Raw genomic sequence first — 20851 nt, forward strand, 5'->3', positions numbered from 1 at the left:
CATATATGCTGGGATATTTATTTGTCGTGAATGAATATTACAAGTAGCAACACGAACAATGAATTTCGGTCTACCTCTCAACATTGTGATAAGTGTGTGCCGATATTAAAAATCTGACGTCTTAAAATCACGATTGTCTTCAAATGCCGTGCCTTCATCACGCACTGCAACTACGAAGCATGATAATTTAAAGAATAACTTGGGATAAAGTCATTACTTCCTGGTAGAATGGTTTCTTATTGGTATAGCATTTCCAGTTTGGTTTTACATGCTTCCCCATCAGGTAGCCCGAGGCATTATGGCTTCCTTCCCCTCGTACGTGATGGAATACAGAGACCTTTGCGGAAACGGCGAGTTACACTAACAGGAAGCACGCTCTTCTTACACTGTATACTCTTCATAACATGACCCGTACTTCGTTCATGGTTGGGCTGGCGACAGCTAGTGGGGTTAACTAACATTCACAGATGTACCTCCATGAGTATCTTGTCCTTGATCGTGTTGAGAATAATCACATTAAAGTATCACGTTATTTTGATACATGAAGCTGCGGACAGTGATAGTCCCCGTTAATTCAAACTCATTGATCTAGACACACCCGTACTCCTGTGTAGTGCCCCTACCCGTGACAAAGACGCAACAGATACAACTGCAATATACTGGTACTTCAGTAGTTTGTCTTTTGTTAAAGACCTACACACAGGCACATCGACAGGACAACATGAAACAGATGTAGTTTCTTTAGCCTCGTATATTCCGTGGCAGTTGATCTACTGAGTGTAACTAATAATACTGGGACTAGGAGGTTTAGGTAGACTGCATAACGACATAGTGGCTTCCAATCTGTGACAACCGTCCCCTAGTCTGTCATCCAGACTCTGAAGCAAATACTAGTATATCCAAGAAATATGGCAAGTCTACATTTCCACAGCTTCAGTCTCAGGGTTCCTTTCCATTACATTTTATATTTTTTTCTGTAAAATATGTTCATTTCAGAGACTACTTGTTAGTCTAGCCGTACCCTTGTATGTACCCCAGCATACCGCCGTACACCATGCGATTCCCAGACTAGACTTGCTCGGATCTCAGTGCTTTAAGTGTTTGCATTCCGCAGTTGCGTTAATATAGAACGGCGAGAACTTCAACTAAAATCAACCACACAGGCGTTCTGGCAAGTCTAAATATTGCCAGTCTGGGAAAGTCTTTGCCACTCCAGATGTATTTGATATTGTATATTATATGATATTGATGTAGATTTTGTATCACAGGAGACTATTTAGTAAAGGGTCCACGGGCATACAGTTAGATATAAGTAAAGAGATTTTGAAAAGGAGCCATTGTCACTTCTGCATGTTTCATTAATGTCTTCCTTATATCATCATTATATGTCACTAGTGACTGGAGTCCATATACGTGCATATATTTCGATGAACTAAATCTAAAACATGTATCAACCATCAACCAGACCACAGATCTGTCATACAGACCCTGAAGCAAATATATCAAAGAAATCACCCAGAAGACTAGAAAATGTGGCAAGCCTAGATTTCCGAAAAGAAGAAAGCCTCATGGCTCCTTTTCATTATATTATATTTTTATTACTATGATCTTATTTTTCACTAAAATATGTTCGTTTCAGAGACTAGTTGTTAGTCTTCCAGACCATCAAGTAAGCACGCCTCCGAAGTTGACCGTCTCTGAGAAAAACAACAATCTGTCCTGGACGGTTGGGGAAGGGATGGGGGTGGGGATGGGGGAGGGGATGGGGAGGGGATGGGGGTGGGGTCTTAAACGCTGTGCATTCCTTCGTTATGTGTGTCTTTCCCTGACATTAATCTCACACGTCACGAAATATTGTTCAAGACAAGTTAACATCCACTCACACAGTACGCCACACGTCAGTTCTTTTTTACTTTAGCATTTCCAATCCATGCAACTGTCTGGTTGAATGCAGACAAGGTGAACGGTTGGAATAAGAACTACGTCAATGTATGTATTATTCCATACATTTTATACGAGACCCCAGATCTCTTTAAAGTATATGGAAACGAATACACAACGTATGAATAAAGCAACATTGTCGAAAGTTATAAAAACCGTCCTATTAACAATGTATGTATCACTATCAAGACTCGTGGGTCTGTATTGCCTAAGTACGACGACACAGGCTGACTGACAACTCTAGGAGAACATGTCAGATGACCCAATTGTGTCTGATACGCTTATTTGATGAAAAAGTATATCGAAATAGGATTAATACAGAAATAATGATTCGATGTGCGTGTATGTGTATTGTAAGGTCTAAGGGCAGTGTTTGTCCTTAACCCTGAAAAACCGCAGACTCTATAGACCCTGAACCATACAAAGCTATGGGTCGTGATCAGAATGCGTAGAATTTTAGCTACAATATAAGGATTCCTAGCAAACCCCAAAAATGTGACAGTTAACGAACAGAGTTAAAGAGTGTAATTTAACTCTAGTGACTGACAAGTCTTCATTTACATCAAAATCAACATCCATGTCAAGGATCGAGTCTTCTGACGAGTCTAAAACCGAATGTTCAGAAAGGAATATGTCAGAGTTGTCAGAGTCATTGGGGATGAAAAGGTGTCGGCCACAAAGACCTGTAGAAAACAAAAACTGTGGGTCCGGGTGGATTCTAGTCGGCTTCGGGCCTAAGGATCGACATTGATTTCGAAAGTAACTGTCTTAAGGGGTCACAAAACGCACGCAGTTACTAAACACACTCTGGTCCTTGTTGATATACGTGAATGCGATAGGAATGGTTAATAACTTGAAATCAACTAAAGGATTTGATTTTGTGTTTATTACAGATATGCCTTATAGCATTAACACTGGCGTTTCACAAGACACCAAAGAGATGTCTCAGAATGAGTTTCGTCATTCAGCACTTCAATTATCTTTGTGAAGAAAACCACGTTGTTGAATTTGCTGAAGCTTCAAAGAGGAATTGATCTAACTTATCGACTGTCCGATAGGGCATTTCTATTTGACCATCAAAATGTTACTTTTCATGTATTTTCTCCCATTAGGAAACGGAAAGTGTGGATGTATTTACAATAGCAAATAGTTTACCTGTCAAACATCCAGTCGAAATTCAGTGTCCAGACTTAGAAAGCCGCGAAAAATCCCTAAAATACCGATGCCTAATATAACGTTCTAATAGCAGACACTGCCGCCCGCGGCTGTACAATGTGGCTTCACCCAAAGCTATTTCCAGTAACCCGTTTGCCTAGTTATCAGATTATCAATCAATACTCTATGTGCATTAAAATACTACCGTGCCATGAATATGTAAGTACATGTATACCCACGCGTTCATTTATATTGCATATATGTCTATGTTAAGGGTAGTTAGTTGAATGCGAACGCTTAACAGAAGTTTCGATTTACTATTTCTATATAGAGGCAATTGATTTCCCCAGCGAGAAAAAAAAATTGACTCCGTTACGTCGGTGCTCTGCATTTGCGTAGGTATTGTACGCACGTCAGTTCACAAATAGCTGCGCTTCCCTCCAGAAATCCAATGAAGAAAACCCCGTGTCCATAAAAGAGCACATGACGTCAGAGATCATGGAGCATCCAGACCCAGCACCGAAGGGATATCTACACTTTTCAGTGAAGTTTTAAGTTTAATGTCTTGTCAGAGGAGGTAATCACTCTCACACTGACTTGCTGTTGAAGAACTGACCACTTTGGGATACAGTGGTGTGCCCAGTGCCTCTGACCCACATCGTACCGGGACACAAGGATATATCGACTTGATTGCGACCCAGCGCTATGCTGACGCAATACACTCCCACTTGGACTCAGGGAAATTTTCACACATGATTTTCACACAAGGTAACTTTCCGCATGTCTCACGGCTCTCATTTTTCTACGATCTGCTCTTCTGCTTGATTTAAGTCGATTTTGTACATGGCCACAACTCGGGAGATAACTTGTAGCTTACTAGTATTTTTACAACTGTGCCGAAATGTAGTAATAGAGTTCAACGTGCTATATTAGAAATGAATGTGAAGGCCATGTGTCTTTCACTCATTCTGATTGGTTGCCTTCACGGAGGCTCGACGAATGATAACCAATAGTATCGCGTGTAACTTAACCATCGTTTCTAAATGACCCGGTTCAGTTTTAGCCTTTCGCCGGTGTTGCAATGCAGGTAAGTGTAAGAGCCTGTTGATTTACATCAGACGTACACTTAGACTGTTCCATATAACACTCATACTTGCGTCGGGGTTCAATGTGAGGTGGACGTCACTCATGTGTACCTAATGTTTCGTTGCACATTACAAAAATCGGGATGATAGATTGCGGTCTGGCATAGCGGATAGCGTGTTATCACTTTGGAGCTGGAATATATTCCGTGAATGGATCAAATAAGCTATCTTCTTGGGAAAAGAAGTGTGTGATGTGCTTCAGGAGTGCAAACTGTGTTCGATTTTCGTTCTTTGCTCTTAACTTTCACTTGAAGATATCCTGACAGTGTCACGATAGAGCATTACAAGTCTGCCACGAGTGATGGAAAGTGGATAAACGTCACAGATCTAAACACGTCAACTGACAGAGAATTTTCTGCAAAATTCAGAGCTTTATAATTCAGCTAAAAGCCTTCTCGATTTTCACTTGCTTTTGGTTTTATCTCTCCCTAGTTGCATACAGACTGTACGACATTTCACAGACTATTCCGATCCTCAACGCAGATGTAACCTCACATCTGTCGCTTGTGTTTCTAAGGGAGATAACCCATGCTGTTCTACTGTCAGGTGGATTGTCAGTTGACAGGTGGTAGATTTGGTAGCAGATCAGTCTTTGGTAGCTTTAGCTGTCAATTTGACGTCAACCAAAGAGGATGGACACAGTTTTGACAGTCTGTCAGGTAGATAGCTATTTTTGCTTTTTCATAACTGCTCATAATTTATGCTTGTGGTAAATCAATACCAGAATCTGGACCTGTTTTGTAACTTTTTTTCGTACCAGCAATTCGTTTTATAAATTTCATGACTTTATCTTAATGGAATACTTATACTTTTATAAAGGTCTTGTACTGATTGAGATGACTTTTGAGAAGTTTTATATACTTTCATCCCAAGTGAGAATCTTGTGCTTAATAATATGTACATTGCATTGAAAATAACACACAGTATTGTTATCTTTTTCATGCTTTATCAAAGGTATACAGATTTTACATTTCCATACATAACTGGTCAGTATAAAATCAACGTCTGAAATTCTTGAATTCCAATTCAAACTCAATGGCATTGTAATGTATGTATGTACCTTGAACATAAAAAATGAATAACTACTCACATTTTATGTGAAATATGATGAAGTTATGATTTGATCAGATATAATGCTGAGTGACTGAGGCTATATAAGCAGGCTGTGTCGTGCAGTGTTTGCAGACTGTACAATCAGTGCTAAAATGAAACTTTTGGCATGTCAGTTCTGGAAGTTAATGAAACTAGTATCAAAACTACCTTTGAGAAGTAACATGAATGATCATACTCTTTTCCTATGTTGGTATTTCTCTATATGATACAGACACCTGTAAACAATTGACTTGTTTTAACATGGTAACAGCTAATCCTTGCATCTTTAGCATTTAAATGTTGGAAAAGACCTGTTTGTCGCATAGTAGCCTAACTGCCACAGTAATGACAAATTTTATGGGAAAATCTGAGTTTCTTGATATTCTTGGGAAAATGTACCTTTGGTCTGTTATCTGTCTGGTATTGATCTAGATGTACTTCATGTATATGGAACTTTATTTCTTCACTATATACCATTGGTGGGTTGCCAAGGAAGAGGGGTATTGTTCGGACTTGCCTGAGGTTTGGCTGACAGTTTGCCCCTGTATGGACTGGGTTATCAGCTGACAGCCGTTCTGTTGCACACAGCTCGAGGCTGGGCAGTGGTACAGTATGTCACTAACCTGTATCGGTATAACAGCTGACTTGTAGATCTTGAGCCATATCTAAGATTTAATAGCTTGTCAGTAACACCACTTTCATTGATGTGTGTATTTGGATGTTAGGTAACCAGCTTTGTGGAGCTTTGAAGTGCAATTAATGCCTTTTAATGATGACAATCTCCCATGAAGAATTTATGACCATTTGGTTCTGTTTGCATGTTCACCAATTATGCAATTGTTGAGTTTGTGCCAAGAGAATTAATATTTCTGTTTCCCCTGTTATCTGATGCTGTTCTTGATGATTACATGTTTATGGCCATTTTTACTATGTTTTCGGATGGTCTTACTCAAGGCTCTGTTTGTCATCCCAAGTCAATGAAAATATAATAGTCCCATAGCTTTGTTTGTGAGGTTTAGGTAGCCTTTGAAATAATTTAGAATGTATCCAGACAGACATTGCATGTTCATAGTAATATGCTCACAAACCAACCACCAATACTGTCATTTCCATGAATGAGAAATTGGTGGGGTAGCCTAGTAGTCAAAGCATTCGCTCGTCACGCCCATTTTACGATTTCCTACAGATTGGGTACAGTCTGTGAAGCCCATTTCTGGTATTCCACACTGTGATGAAGCTTAGATATTGCCAAAATGTGGCATAGGATCCAACGCACTCACTTACTCGATAGATGAGCCAGAGGTCTGATAGCTCTACCTTTAAGGAATCCAATTGTATGTAGGTAAATTAAGTTACTTCATTTGGGACTCTTTGCCCCCTAATTGTTAGACATTTGTTTACTGTTTTTTGTGAGTAACAATATAGTCTCAGTCACTAGATGCCACTTGCAGTTGATTCAAGTGTTGAGTTATGTCATTGTGTGCTATATCTGTAAAAGAAATCATTCAGTGAAGTCAAGAGGTCTGTAGCATATAAACCATAATGCAACCCTTTGACAGTACATTTTGGATTAGTTTTAAACTTCTCTAGTCAGGAGACACAATACCTGTTGAAACAAATTCTGTTTTAGAAATATAATGCCAAGAAACAGTACTGTCCTATGATGTCTTTAATACCATAATTCACAGGGGAAGCTATTTGCTCTATTCACTTAAGTCTTCTGTTGGTTTGTTCATGAAGTGAAGCCTCACAGATAAGTGTTATTTATCAGCAAAGCTGAGCATATTTAGTGAGTCATGTGGAAACTACACTATTGTAGCTGATAGTGTCCTATGTTCCTGAGATGAGATTACGTATTTAGCACAGGGCTATCTGTCACTATGGTCACACACTAGTGTCCTGAATGACTGAAACTAGAATTTTATTTATGACTCAAAATACTTTTCTTTTCCTCTATAATTTTAATTTAGATAATTTCCTTAACTGATTTTAGAGCTGTCTGCAAGTATTTGACAAAATAATTTACCTTTACCAGAATCAGTTTATGGACTCTTCATGTTTGACATGCCATTCTAAAATATTGATGTGTTAAATTTGTGTTGGACGGGTAGCCTAGTGTTAAAACTGTTTGCTCTTCACACTGAAGACCAGGGCTCCATTCCACACATGGGTAAGATGTGTGAAGCCCTTTTCTGATGTCCCCAGTTGTGTTTTTGCAGGAATATTGCTTAAAAGTGGCATAAAACCATACTCACTCACTTTAATTTGTGACCCGTGAAGCTCCCGGGGTGGAATAGGCCTTCAGCAATCTATGCTTGCCATAAAGGGTGACTGTGCTTGTCGTAAGAGGCGACTAAAGGGATAGAGTGGTCAGACTCACTGACTTGTATGACACACACATCGGTTCCCAGTTGCGCAGATCAATGCTCATGTTGTTCATCACTGGATTGTCTGGTGCAGACTTGATTATTTACAGACCGCCGCCATATAGCTGGAATATTGCTGAGTGCGGCGTAAAGCTAAACTCACTCATTCACTTGTTTAGTTTGTCATGTTTTTCTTACATGATAAGTTGGTAAATAGTTGTAAACCAGTGTCTTGATGAATCAAGCAAGTTCATTCCTGTATCTTCTGGTTTGTATGCAAATTGTCCAAAATCTGAGGGCTCCTCCCCAAATAAAAAGAAAATGCATAGTACCTGGTACAGGTGATTATTTTCAAACTCTTCCACCGAGGTTAACGATGATCTGCCCCTGCCTCTACCAACACACAACAGAGGTAAAGCTTACGCACATGGTCCTGACTTTATCTCTCTCTTTTAGCCTGTGGCAAAACAATCCAGTGCACTGGTAAAATTAGCTCAACATTTCCCTCTTCAGTCTTGTTCATAAATCAAAATGTTTTTCTGTTAGGAATGATTGGCTTAAAGCCAGTGTAAAGGTCCTGCGTTAACTTGCCACTTTCACTGCACATTGTTTGGCAGGGTTTAGCAGTAGTGGAAATTTCCAGTGAGATAACTTTGTTCATTTTTGCAACATCTTTTTTGCTGTCCATTCATATGGCTCTAACACAGTCACAAGTAAGTAATGCTATTTCTAAGTGTGTAATTTCAGTAGGAGAATGAATGGTGATACTGCAGTATGTCCCACATGATGTGAGGGTATCTGATGACAGCTAATATTTCCTGTGTTGTGTAAACAACTGAAGTAATTAAGGCAGTACCAGCTTAGTGGTTAGCAAGGCAGTTTTAGAACATGATGAAGTCAAACTGCCTCAGTGATATCACGGGAGAAAACTGTGACCAGGGCATGTTCATTATTTCGCCAAGTTTTGATAAGATGTAATGGTACCACATTTGAAAAATGTTTTCAGGAAATTTTTAGATGATGATTATCTCAATAGTTTATTTATACTAACTATAAACTATTGATGATTATCTCCATCCCCCAAAAATGTAACTTCTCTGAACCACTAAGAATAACTTATGATAACAAATCTTTTTAATTCTTCAAAATTCTTGATGTTCTACTTAACTATTAGAAAAACTACAAGTCCAGTACTAATTCTTCGGTCCATAGATAAAATAGGTACTTTCACTAGTGTTGGTAATTAGTAATGCTGCTTTAAGTCAAGGGTGTAAATTGAAAATCGGCAAACTACTTTCTTTGCAGGTAATTTCCTACTTCATGTATTTTAAGCAGTTTGTTGGGTACAGAATTTAGGGTCACATTCAACAGAGCGACTTGTTGATAGTGAGTGGTAAGACAGTAGTACACAGCTAATATTTAACTCCAGCTAGACATTAGTGAATGTGAGGTTATGCAACAGACATACTTCCTATGTCCCACAAGTTCAGGCAATGTTTGTTTTGCTGTGGAGGAGGAATACAGTGTATGGATTAACCCTGTAGATCAGGATGTGTGACAAAATGTGAGGCCAATCCCATGGTGGCGTGAGCACTTGCCTTGTCTACAGGAATTATCTTCCTCTAATGAAACATTTTCTGAATTGGAAACGTTTTTGTTCTTTTTTAATAGTTTGTCTATAGGTATGGTATTGATCATAGTGGTATGTGTTCTTATTCAAATAATGAAACTTTTTCAACCTTTTTGGACTTTTTTATTCTAATTTCGACATGACTAGAGTGAGTGAATTTAGTTTTTGCACAGCTTTTGGCAATAATTCAACTAACCAATAACCCAGGAAACACCAGAAATGGGCTTCACATATTGTACTCATGTAACGAATTGAACTTTGGTGGCCTTCAGTGTGGCAAGCAAATGCTTTAACCACTAGGCTACATCACTGCCCCCCCCACATGACTAGACAGATAAGTATGAAAAGTGCTTTCATCTCAGATCACATCCTACTGCCAGATGGTATTGTTGTTTCAGACTAAGTATTAGCTTAGAGAAAATGAACCTCAATATCTAAGTTTATGGTATAAGTTTGTTGACTAATACATGATCTTGCACAATAATGATAAATCTGAACTGTGGATCAGTACAAGATTGCTGACAATTTTATGCTACAAAATTTTGCATGTGAATTCGTTACTTGATATATTATATACTATGTGTGATTTTGTTAATGGGATGCTTCAGGGAATTGACTCTGAATATAGTGCTTATGTGCCTCTGTGGTTCAACTTGATATTTTAAGCCGGAGTCAAATATAGATTTTCTGGTCGATTTGGATGGAGTGTATTTCAGGAAGCCATGTGATTATGTAAGGCAGTTCTAACTTAGTATCTGTGTTATGTTCAATAACTCATTATTTAGTAACATCTGAAGTGATGAAACAAATGAGAGTTACTACACAAGCACACTAGGAGTGATTGTATTTTACACTTGTTGATACAGTGGTATTTCCTGTTTTCCAGAAAGGCCTTTGGTCTCTATGCTATTCTTCAGTTCCATGAAAATATTGATGCCTTGTATCAAAACTGATCTATCGATTGCTACCTTAATAAATTGCTTGACAATTGATTTGCATCAAGCCTTCCCACTTTTCGGTCAGTTTGTATCGATGTTGTGTAGTTGATCTGATAATCACCATCCCACAGGGCATTGATTCTTCAGCGGCTGTACATGTATGGCCATGTAGACCAGCTCAGGTTCCAGCGCCATGTGACTGAAATCTGGCCACATGGCAGCCCAGCACCCTTCCCACCCACTCCTGATAGCAGCAGCTGGCTGTCCCACCCACGGCCCCAACCAACTCCTCCAGTCCACTTCTTCATTGATTGCAGTGTAATGCTGATCATTATGACTTGTGGAGATCAGTGTTCATTGCCATGAATTATGTACAGCTGATTATGGCTGTGTGAAAACGCAGTCATTTCGGAACAATATTCGTTTCATTTTCTGTTAGTTGTTTTGGGGATTGGATGTTTTTGTTAGGTTTACTGTGATTATTTGATGTCTATAATTTAATGTTTTGAGGATTGGATAGTTGTGTATGATTTGGTGCTTTGGAATGGTTGAACATATAATTTTTTGTTGTGCTTTTGAATACTTGTGAGTGGTTATCTTATCATTTAATGATGTTCATTTATTAATTTTGAAAAATTCTAGAAATTTATCACTTGCATACCTGTTTTTTGTCTGTAGCTGGTTTGTGTTCAGGCATGCTGGTGGTTTCATAGGTTAAGGATTTTGATATATGTAGTGTTGTTCTGACAGTTTCTAGACAATGTATGTGTACGTATGATTGATTAAGGCTGTTGGGATATCAGTCAATGTGTGTCAGCTTATGAAGACTTATTGTTGGTATCTGTGAGTAGTTAGAAAGTAAGACTGACTTGTGCCTTGTACTGTTTTATCAGTACCCAAGTGCTAGTAACTGGTTAGACCACGACCATAGATTTGCTGGATGTCATAAATGATGGTATGTTTTATCCCCTTAGAGGAATGATTGTATTGAGATCTTTGTTAATGATTGTATAGAGATCTTTGTTTTACTGTATTCTTTTAGTACGAGCTGGTGTTCATAAGGGCCTAATCAGATTTGTCCATTTGGGAAATTATGATTTACCATCCCTGGTTTGTGTGAGGATGTATCCTGATATCCTGGAAGAATTTCAGGCATTTTTTTGTTTTCTTATGTTATCACTACTGAGTAGTCTGTTAATGTTTCAGGTTAAGTTGCAACGTCACTAATGGAAACTAAAGTGGAATCATTTCTTATGTTACCAAGAGCCATCTTGCTCCTTTTAAACAGAATGAAATTAGTGTTTACTTCATCTTTAATCAGGCACAATGAAGCAATCTTCTCCATCTTTCAGATGGACGGCTGACTTCCGCAACATATATTGCCTGCTATTTTGAACAAAAATGGAAAGCCCCTGTCCCAGAACGCAGGAATTGAAAACAGCTGTTGGAGAATGAAAACATGGTTTCGATTTCTCTGACGCATCTAGACACATTTCTGTTAATAACTCTAGCAGGGTGCGTAGGCTCTCTGTGGAGTAAGCTTTCATATCAGGTTGTTCATATTACTTCATCTAGTAAGCTACATCCTGTCATTTTCTGTTCCCTTGTCCTGGGTTGTCCTAGGTCCCAAGGTGTGCCACAGAAAGGAGTGGAGTAGGGGTGGGGGAGGTATGGGGAAAGGTGAGGGAAGGGTTTGGAAGTGAATGGGCCACTGGGAAATAACAGAAGCGGAACTCAGATAACTAGGACAGACACGAATTACAAAAGTCCACAGAGTGCATCCAAAAGAATTTGTAGTCAGTTATCTAGAACTTGAGTTAGTGTAAACAAAATCCCAGATCAGGCTTAACCATATGTGATATCAGTTCATGTCAGCCTCATCTTATATTGGGGTGCAGTGATAAGGTTTTGATGTTGTTGACTGATTCATTAAGCTAGTTTGATAATCTGATCACCTGATAAGGAATCTGATTTGATCCTGAAAAGACATTCCATTGTGTTGTGAAACACTTTATTACCTGTGAGCCCTTTCTTGAGATACACTCATCAATGTTATGTCACATTCAAGGGTTATGGATTTTCATGTTGAAAGTGAGGACAGCACCATTTTTTATGATTTGATTTTTATTAGCAACTTGTAGATTATACATATACAGTGTTATGTACAAAATCCATATTTGCATCCCCTGATCTTACAACTTTACATCCTGACTGGTCTTTGACCATACATGATATAGCCTCTGAAGGGATGTTTTTGAAGTTTGCCTGAATTGAACTCTCTCTGTGGTGAAATGAAAGCTGTTTATGCATGTTTCTGTCTGTGAATGAAGTGCACCTGGCTGACTCCCACAGCTGCCACCATCTGCTGCAGCCAAGCCCCATTTGGTAGTGAGTTCAGTTTACTTGAACCACTTGAGATGGCTCTGTTAAAACAATGGAGTAAATGTTTTATCCGATGAATTACATTTTATTGGCCATTAGTTGAAGGTATGAAGTATGAAGCATGCCTTGAGTCTGAAAAGATCATCAAGATTTGATAAGTTATATTGCTGTGGTGTTAATGCATTCATGTGTTTGACAGGGAATTGGAATTGTTTGAAGTAGGTTGGATATTGTCATATATTATTGAAATAATTCAAAGTTAACAGTAATATGGTTGAGCATATGTTAGATGTCCTGGGGCCCGTTTCACGAAACTCTCGTAAGCCTAAGATCTCTTAACTTTTCTCGTAGCATCCATAGCTCCTGTGTTACAGTATAGGAGGTACAATGGCTACGAGAAAACTTACGAGATCTTAGGCTACGAGCGTTTTGTGAAACGGGCCCCAGACAAACATGTTGTTTAATCAGCAGTGATGTGGCAATTTCACCCTTGGTGATGAATTAGGTGGGGTTATCCTGATCCTGACTGCACATCCTGGTTGAGGGCAGCCGAACCCAATATGACACTTTATGTTGTCAGCACATCCCAGAGTGGGAAAAGCTTCCTCAGAGAAACATTTAGGATGACAACAGGACAGAGCACTCGCTAGTGTGGACAGAACAACAACAATCCATTTTGGAGGTAAATAGCAAAAACATAGTAAGGGGTAGCATTCTGTCACCACTGTACCCGTAGTGAGCCAAGCACACCTCAGGCACACACCAGACCAAACAGTCAGCCCACCGTGACCCCAATTAGGAAAAGCCAAACTCAAAGTCTGTCAGACACTGATGCAAATATGTCCAAGAAAGCCCATGCAAGTCTAGGAAATGTTGAAAGTCCACAGCTTGTCTCTGAAAATGAAGAAATGAACGAAGTCTCAGGGCTTCTTTTCATTATATATATATATTTTAAACATAAACTTATATGTCTGTAAAATATGTTCATTTCAGAGACTAGTTGCTAGTCTGCCAAACCCACTGTAATCCAGTTAGCACAGCACAGCTCTTCCCCTCATAACCAAAGCAAGGACAGCCCAGCCCAGACCACACAGGCCCAGACTACTGTAACCTCAATGAGGACAACCCAGCCCTGTCTCCTGTATCCCTAGTGAGGACAACCCAGACCTGTCTCCTGTATCCCTAGTGAGGACAACCCAGCCCAGTCTCCTGTATCCCTAGTGAGGACAACCCAGCCCTGTCTCCTGTATCCCTAGAGAGGAAAACCCAGCCCAGCCCAGCCATAGCACATACACATAACTGTACATACACATGATTGCACATTAATCTGTCTGTAACCCCAGTGAGGACAGTTCAGCCCTGCCCCTTTTTACTCTAGTGAGGACAGCCCGGGCCTGTCCCTAGTCAGGCAAGTGGGGATAGCCAAGCCAGCTGTCATTTCTGGTGAGGACAACCAAGGCCACCATCACTGAAGTGAGGACAGACCAGGTCGGTCACTGAAGTGAGGACAGCCCAGGCCGCTATCACCCTTGAAAGGACAACCAAGGTCACCATCACCCTTGTGAAGACAGCCCACACAAGTGAGGGTAGTTTGCTCCCGTGAGAAGTCCTATGTCATGATAGCACACTCTGTTGAGGACAGGACACCCCAATGTTCCACATGACTGTACATCCATCGTACAGCTGCCACCAGTTATGACCCATTTTCCCTTTGGTTGACAGCTGGAGCATGGCTCACTTGTGCGTGTGCACATACAAATCTCATTATGTTACAATCATCACACCATTTGATGTATACCATGTTATATTATCAAAATACGGAAAAGAGTTGAGAGTCTGGTTCTGCTCTACTGTTATAGGCAAGTAATGGATTTTTTTTTTTGTATGAAAGTCAAAGGTATTGAGTGCATATTTTGAAACATGGTTCAGTGTCCTGAGCATGGATGGTCTTCTACTTCAATTGATAGAATGTAATTTCACCATGTAATATGTACATTAAGGAGAGTAGAGCCTCAAGAATGTCAACCTGATAGCTACAACACTTGTTGACAAATGTTGCATGAGTAGATGTTTTTGCTGAATCTTATTGTTGTTTACCTCCGACTTGTTTATGCTGCTGTTACTGTTCTGCTCTGTTTAATATGAAATTCATGTATACCCTCCCTGGAGCATTGACGTCACTATATAAATAGTCCAAGTTGTCTCTTCTGTAATGGTTGGTCACCTGCAAAACAGCTATCTGTTTTCTTTGATGTTTGGTTTGATTAGATTGTTGCGTAGATGTAGACACCAAAATGAGTCAGATATACACTTTATGTATTGAAAAAACATAATTACCCAAACAGTTGGGAGTATGTAATGAGAGTATACTACATAAGGCATCAGAGTGAATTACTGTCAGTGGTAGTTTCAATCTTCCAAGCGAGAGGTGGCAGCAGTGCTGTGGACTGGGACAGCTTTTCATTCCTCATATCCTATATATTGATTGTGCAAGGCTGGTGAAGCCAAAGTGTCCAGCAGACGGAACCATTGACTTTCCTGCTGTTGCCAACTAGGTGTCTCAAGAATCTCAGGGCACCCTTGCATCTACCTTCTCAGGTCGGGATATCTTCTCACTTAGTTCCGTCAAAAGCAGCAGGTTGTGTCATGTTGAGTCGATGCACCGATTTCATTCCTGCTGATATATTTTCTGTCCTCCTTGGATGAAACATTTTGCTAAACTGCTTCTTACTGTTGGATTTGTTTTGGTGACAGTGATTTAGCATTACAAGAAATGGAGAAGGAAATGGCTGTGCAATTTTAACAGTTAATTGAGATGCTGGGGCTGTGGTGCTGCTGTCAGGGTTTGATACAGATAATCCAGGAGTATTAGCATAGGCATATATTCGGTTTGTGGTGCACTTGACATTGTGCATAATAAGTGGTTTTGTTGTGTGTGGCACGGACAGTAATGGATTCACAGCGTAAGGTAATGTCCTTCTCCAAGTGGTTATATACCTCCAGCTGTGCTGTAACATGTATCCAAGGTTGTCATGGTCAGGCTGCTGATGTGAACTCATGAGAACATCACATACCACAGCATTTGTAGCATTGATTTCATGACAGTGGTGATGTACATATGTCTTTTTTTGTGATCTAACGAGCTGTACAATATCTCTTTGAGTAATTTCATTGTCAAATTTGTGTATGTCACTGAACGAGCAAACTGACATTGTTCCATAGTTCACTGGAATACATGAATCCTTCCAGCAGTGCTATCTATTTGTGGCCATGCATTAGCTGTACTGGTTTTATGGTATGGGGGCGATGTGTTGTTGTTATGTGTTAGTGTCTGAGCATTAACTAGTCACTGACTTGACAACCTGCCTCCCTGTGTTGTCAGGGAGCATCTCCAGTCAGTCTGTGTCACTGTAGCTTGTTTCACTTGTCTTGTGAGGAACTGATTCTTTTGAAACTGGTATGTATAATAATATTTTCTCTGTGCAAGAATGAAACAAGTATTTTTGCTGGTAAAAGAGCTTAAAAAGACTGTTGATGTCTTTGATGTAATGAGGAAGGGTGAAAACCTGATGCTATTCCTATTGCATAAAGCTACAGATTCATATGAACAATAGTATCCATAGGAATTAGATTATGACTGTTTACGTACATACTTTAACCATCAGTGTATTCTGAGGAGTTTCTTCATTGAGGCTGCAATAGGTGATTTTAATTCATTATTTACTGATAAAGGAATGTGAATACCTGCAAAGGAAACATTATCTTATTGAAATATCTTTTTTCGTATAGAAGCAATAATATCAAGTTCTTGATGATACAATACAAGATAATAGCATGAATTCTTTGATTTACTGTTTGTGCTTGAGTACTCTGTATATTATGTGTGAAGAATCTTAATAGTAGTTGCCCAGGTCATGTCTATCGTTTCATGTTGCTGGTCAGGGTATAATTTGATAGAAATATGCACAAAGCTGAGTACAAATTTGTAATTTTATCTGTTGACTGGGTTATGTGTATTGTTCTGTTGTGGCGATAAGCAAAGATCATGATGATAAAATATAACCTTTAGGCACCAAGCAGGGGGCTGTTCAAACAGCTCCAGGTTTTTATATCTGCCAGTTTTGATATGCCAGGTAAGGGGTTGTAAATACCTCATATCACCTACCAGCTCTGGCTAGTTAAAACTGGCCAACATCAGCTTCTTTCAGTACTATGCCAGCGTGACGCCTATCATCTCTGGTCATGTTTTGAAATATGGAGCTTGAAGTTCTTCATGCTCCCTTAGGGGAGTGATGGAGCAGATGTGCAGAAGCTTCAGCCGAGTCTGTCAGGACAAATATTGATAAACACTATACTGATCACTTTTTTTTAGCTCTCCTGCACTTACGGTTACATCCTGATATATCCTTGAAATGGTATTCAGCCACACGCCAGGGTGGTTTCCAATTTCACCTGAGCGCGTCATTCTTACATGAAACATCTTTGAATGATGCACACAAGTAATACGTAAATGTTGGCTAGCATACGTCATGAAAGCGAGAACGTAGATGTGTATCTACTACATTCACTCCTCGAACATAGGCAGTGATGACACAGATTGGTGGAGTGCCAGTTTTATTATTAGCTTTGAGTGTGAGAATGGGGAGTTCTGCTACCTGTACATATTTAAGGAGGAACTGCCAGTGTTTACAGTGGCTGCTCTAGCACAGGCAACAGCTTCATGGAGGCAAGGAACTTGGTGTTACAGGATAATGACTGGATCAGCAAAATGCTTCATGAATAACTCAGCTTTTTAGATTTGACTTTCATTAAAATTTGGAAGCAGATGTCCATGTACATATTTTGTGGAAATGATAAATGTCATTTAGATGTTTTTTGATAAGCCTCTATTAGCATCCTTGGATCTCGTGTCAGTGTTTGGTCATTCATGCATCTAGAATCATTCTGAAACCTATATTCTTCTTTGTCCACAGGGTGTGAGTATTGAAAGTTGTTGAATGCCAATCGGCTGTGAGATGTGTAGATGTAGTCAGGGAAGATCAGTTGTGTTTCTGTCAGGATTGCACATCATATTTTTTGTTTCAGGGTTCCGGGACGTTAGATTTTCCACCCACTTCCCTATGGTCAAGTATGGATCTGGACTCCAGTATAAAATGTGAACCTAGCAGCCCTCTTGGATTAAGTCGATGTTCACAACCATCTCTTGATGAAAGTTTCGGACGGGATGTTTTCGGAGATTACGGCACCCATGATGACTATGGGTCTGACCGCTCCTATGGTGACAGTGGCGATAGTGGAAATATCTCGCCTTGTAGTGTGGAGAATGGCAAAATGGATTTCTGTACCAGTACCTTGTCGGTGGAGTCAGATAATGCTGATGGAACGAAGAGAATCTGCCTTGTTTGTGGTGATGTAGCATCAGGATACCACTATGGTGTGTCGTCATGTGAGGCATGCAAAGCCTTCTTCAAAAGGACAATTCAAGGTAAATGTCCTCTTACAGATTTTCTCTTGGATTTAGTGTAAAAGGTGATAGCATATTTATATATCCTATGTTCATGTGTTGCTGAGCACAGTTTGTCAATGGACATGTATCTACTGATAAAGGTAGGTTTTACAGTGTCAGTTTGTATCAGTGTACAAAAACAAGAGAACCATTATCTTATCTCACACATAAATGTCGCTTTCTGATTGGGTGAGCGCTCTTATATTATTTTTAATGTACCCTGCTTACAAGTGAGGTGCATTGCAATGCACCCAGTTGCCAATGGTAACTCATTTGTGGTTGTACTTCTTTATCTCGAATAATATTGAGTCAGGTATGATGTATGGAAATTACTGATGGATTACGAATTCGAGTCGATGGAAGGGAGATAACTCTAAATCTGTTTTTCCTTGTGGCATTGACAAAATCTAGCAATGGCTATGAAAAGATTTGCCTTGCGTTCCGATATATTAATTTTGACAAAACGTTCAACTTAAGTCTGTGTGAATACTGAGAAGAGAAATTACACCATGTCAACTTCATTAAGACAATACCTGCAGGAGACACAGCAAGATGCAAGATTCGAATTGAGTTATTCACACAGGTTCGTTGAAGTGTATGATCAGATACCCGTGCTCAAAACAGTTCAAAATTAACATTGAGGTGTTCTGGAAGATAAATACTTTGTTCACTGGTCCCTCAGAGTCCATGGGTTGATGTACCCTCAATGTTTGTTTATGTTCCCCTTGCCATTAGGGCTCAGGGAACATTAACAAAAACTGAACATACATCAACCCATGGTCGCCTCGTGACCAGTGAACAACTTACAATATATGGTATTCAAGTTTACTAAAGAAGTCAAAGTGTGTTTCTTACAATCCTAATTTCGTAAGAGAAGACATTATGGGGATTGTCAGAGTAATATACTGTCCCTAGATACATCAAGCACCAAATAAAGATTTTGGGTTCAAAATGAAATAGTCTCTGCATAGCATCTGTATGCAAACACATACCAGAAATTGTGTTGTTCTTGGTGTGATAAGAGTGGTACCAGCAGTGTACATCAGTGCACAGCATTGCGTGCATCATTGCTGATAGTTAACTGCATGATACGTACCATTGCCATGTCTTGAGTAACAACATGACGTCAAACATTTCTGCTGTAATAGCATGCTACTCATTCCATGCGGGCCGTGACCTACATCCGGTATTTATTTTTGGTTTATATTGTATAAGACATTCCCTGATTTATTGGTGAGCTAGTTGTAGTGCAGGCCCATCTTGGCTTTTTGTGTCTAGGAAAAGAAATCTATGACTTTCTTCTTCTGCAGGTTTGTAATGGCAGTCAGACAGTGCCATAGACCTGTGGTTGAGGTGTTGAGCTCACTATGGGAATAGCCTAGGTTCACTTCCCAAATTGGGAAGAATTTTTGCAGCCCACTCTTCATGTTGCCCTCTGGTCCTGCTTAATATTGCTACACTGCAGATTTTGCTGATGGCATTATGGCTTCCCACTAAGCAGGTCTAGGATTTGATTACATGATATGTATGTGCTGGCAATGCTAGTCTCTCTGGGGATTTATATGCACTGAGAAGAATGTTGGCATGGGACTTGTGGAATGAAAGGAGGAAATGTTCATACAGAATTTATATCGTGCACAGTTTGTTTTTCTTATAGATGTTTGTGTTCAGTGACAAGGTCTTGGACTTAATAAAGTAGTTTCCTTAAAAAGTTTATGGTTTTGTTCCAAATGGATCTGTTTCAAACTCTGTATGGGTCTTAGTGTGTGTTTCTTGGTATTCCTTCATTGGTGCAGAAAGTTTAGTTTTGATGTCAATCATCTGAGATGGAGACGCTTTTTCAACAATCTAATTCTGAGAAGACGTGAAAGAAAACATACACAAATTTTTTTGATAACATCTCCCAGTACTATACATACATGTGAGAGTTCTGTAGTTGTAAGTGTTTCTGTGATGCAGCAGCTTGAGTGAACTTAGTGGTGGGGTTACACCAAAACTGGAAATCACACTTAGTGTCCATGTGGGGAATCAAATCCAGATCATCAGCATGACAAGCAAACACTTAATCCACTCAGCTACCCCATCTCCCCTTGCGGAAAACTAAAGTTGTTTGCAGATGTAGATCACGAACTCCAGTACTGTTACAGTCTCATTTGTCTCCATTGTTCTCATGTCTGTGGTCACGTCATAACTTGCTTCAGTTAACATTGATTGAATTGTTGTGTTATCCACCTGTGACTGTAAACAGTAGACCTTGTTCATGAAAATAGATCCAGCAAATCCATATTGTTCACATTTGGTGATGCTTACTTCTTGATAGTGTGAAACTCAATACATATAGAGCTGGAGCCCTGCAGATCAGGCTTAATATCCATTCTGTCCAGTATTTTATGTGCAATAACAATGTCCTGACATGGATCATACTTCAGCAGATATATTTGTTTATCTCCTGTTTTGTTCATTGTGAACAGATAGATTTATGATATAAGAACATGTAATAACTGTGATAACTTGTCCAACTTGTTGAAGTAAAAATCTCAGCTAACTATGCAGGTTGTACCAGGCAACCAACTCGGTGGTCAGGGCTGGTTATTTGTGTGTTTACAACAGATCATTCTGTACCAAGTTTTTATATAACAGATAGAAATTTGATAGTGTGAAATGAAAATAATCATGTTGATTGGAATTTCAGGGGA

General features: G+C 39.5%; 1 protein-coding gene across 6 annotated transcripts in view; it reads left to right on the forward strand.

The window, feature by feature from the left end:
* The window catches only part of LOC137293475 (steroid hormone receptor ERR2-like), an 81505-nt gene that overhangs the window by 30351 nt on the left and 30303 nt on the right, over nt 1–20851 (forward strand). Inside the window, exons 1-2 of one of the 6 annotated variants that reach the window (XM_067824039.1) lie at nt 3580–3864; nt 17735–18134. In XM_067824039.1, the coding sequence (XP_067680140.1) occupies nt 17780–18134 (355 nt within the window). In that variant the 5' untranslated portion in view covers nt 3580–3864; nt 17735–17779. Of the gene's footprint in view, nt 1–3579; nt 3865–4115; nt 4901–14865; nt 15248–17310; nt 17376–17734; nt 18135–20851 lie in introns of those variants that run through there. The other 5 variants (XM_067824036.1, XM_067824035.1, XM_067824040.1 and 2 more) reach the window with 5 other exon arrangements.

This window comes from Haliotis asinina, chromosome 8, assembly GCF_037392515.1.
Source record: "Haliotis asinina isolate JCU_RB_2024 chromosome 8, JCU_Hal_asi_v2, whole genome shotgun sequence".
Classification (NCBI taxonomy): Eukaryota; Metazoa; Mollusca; class Gastropoda; order Lepetellida; family Haliotidae; genus Haliotis; species Haliotis asinina.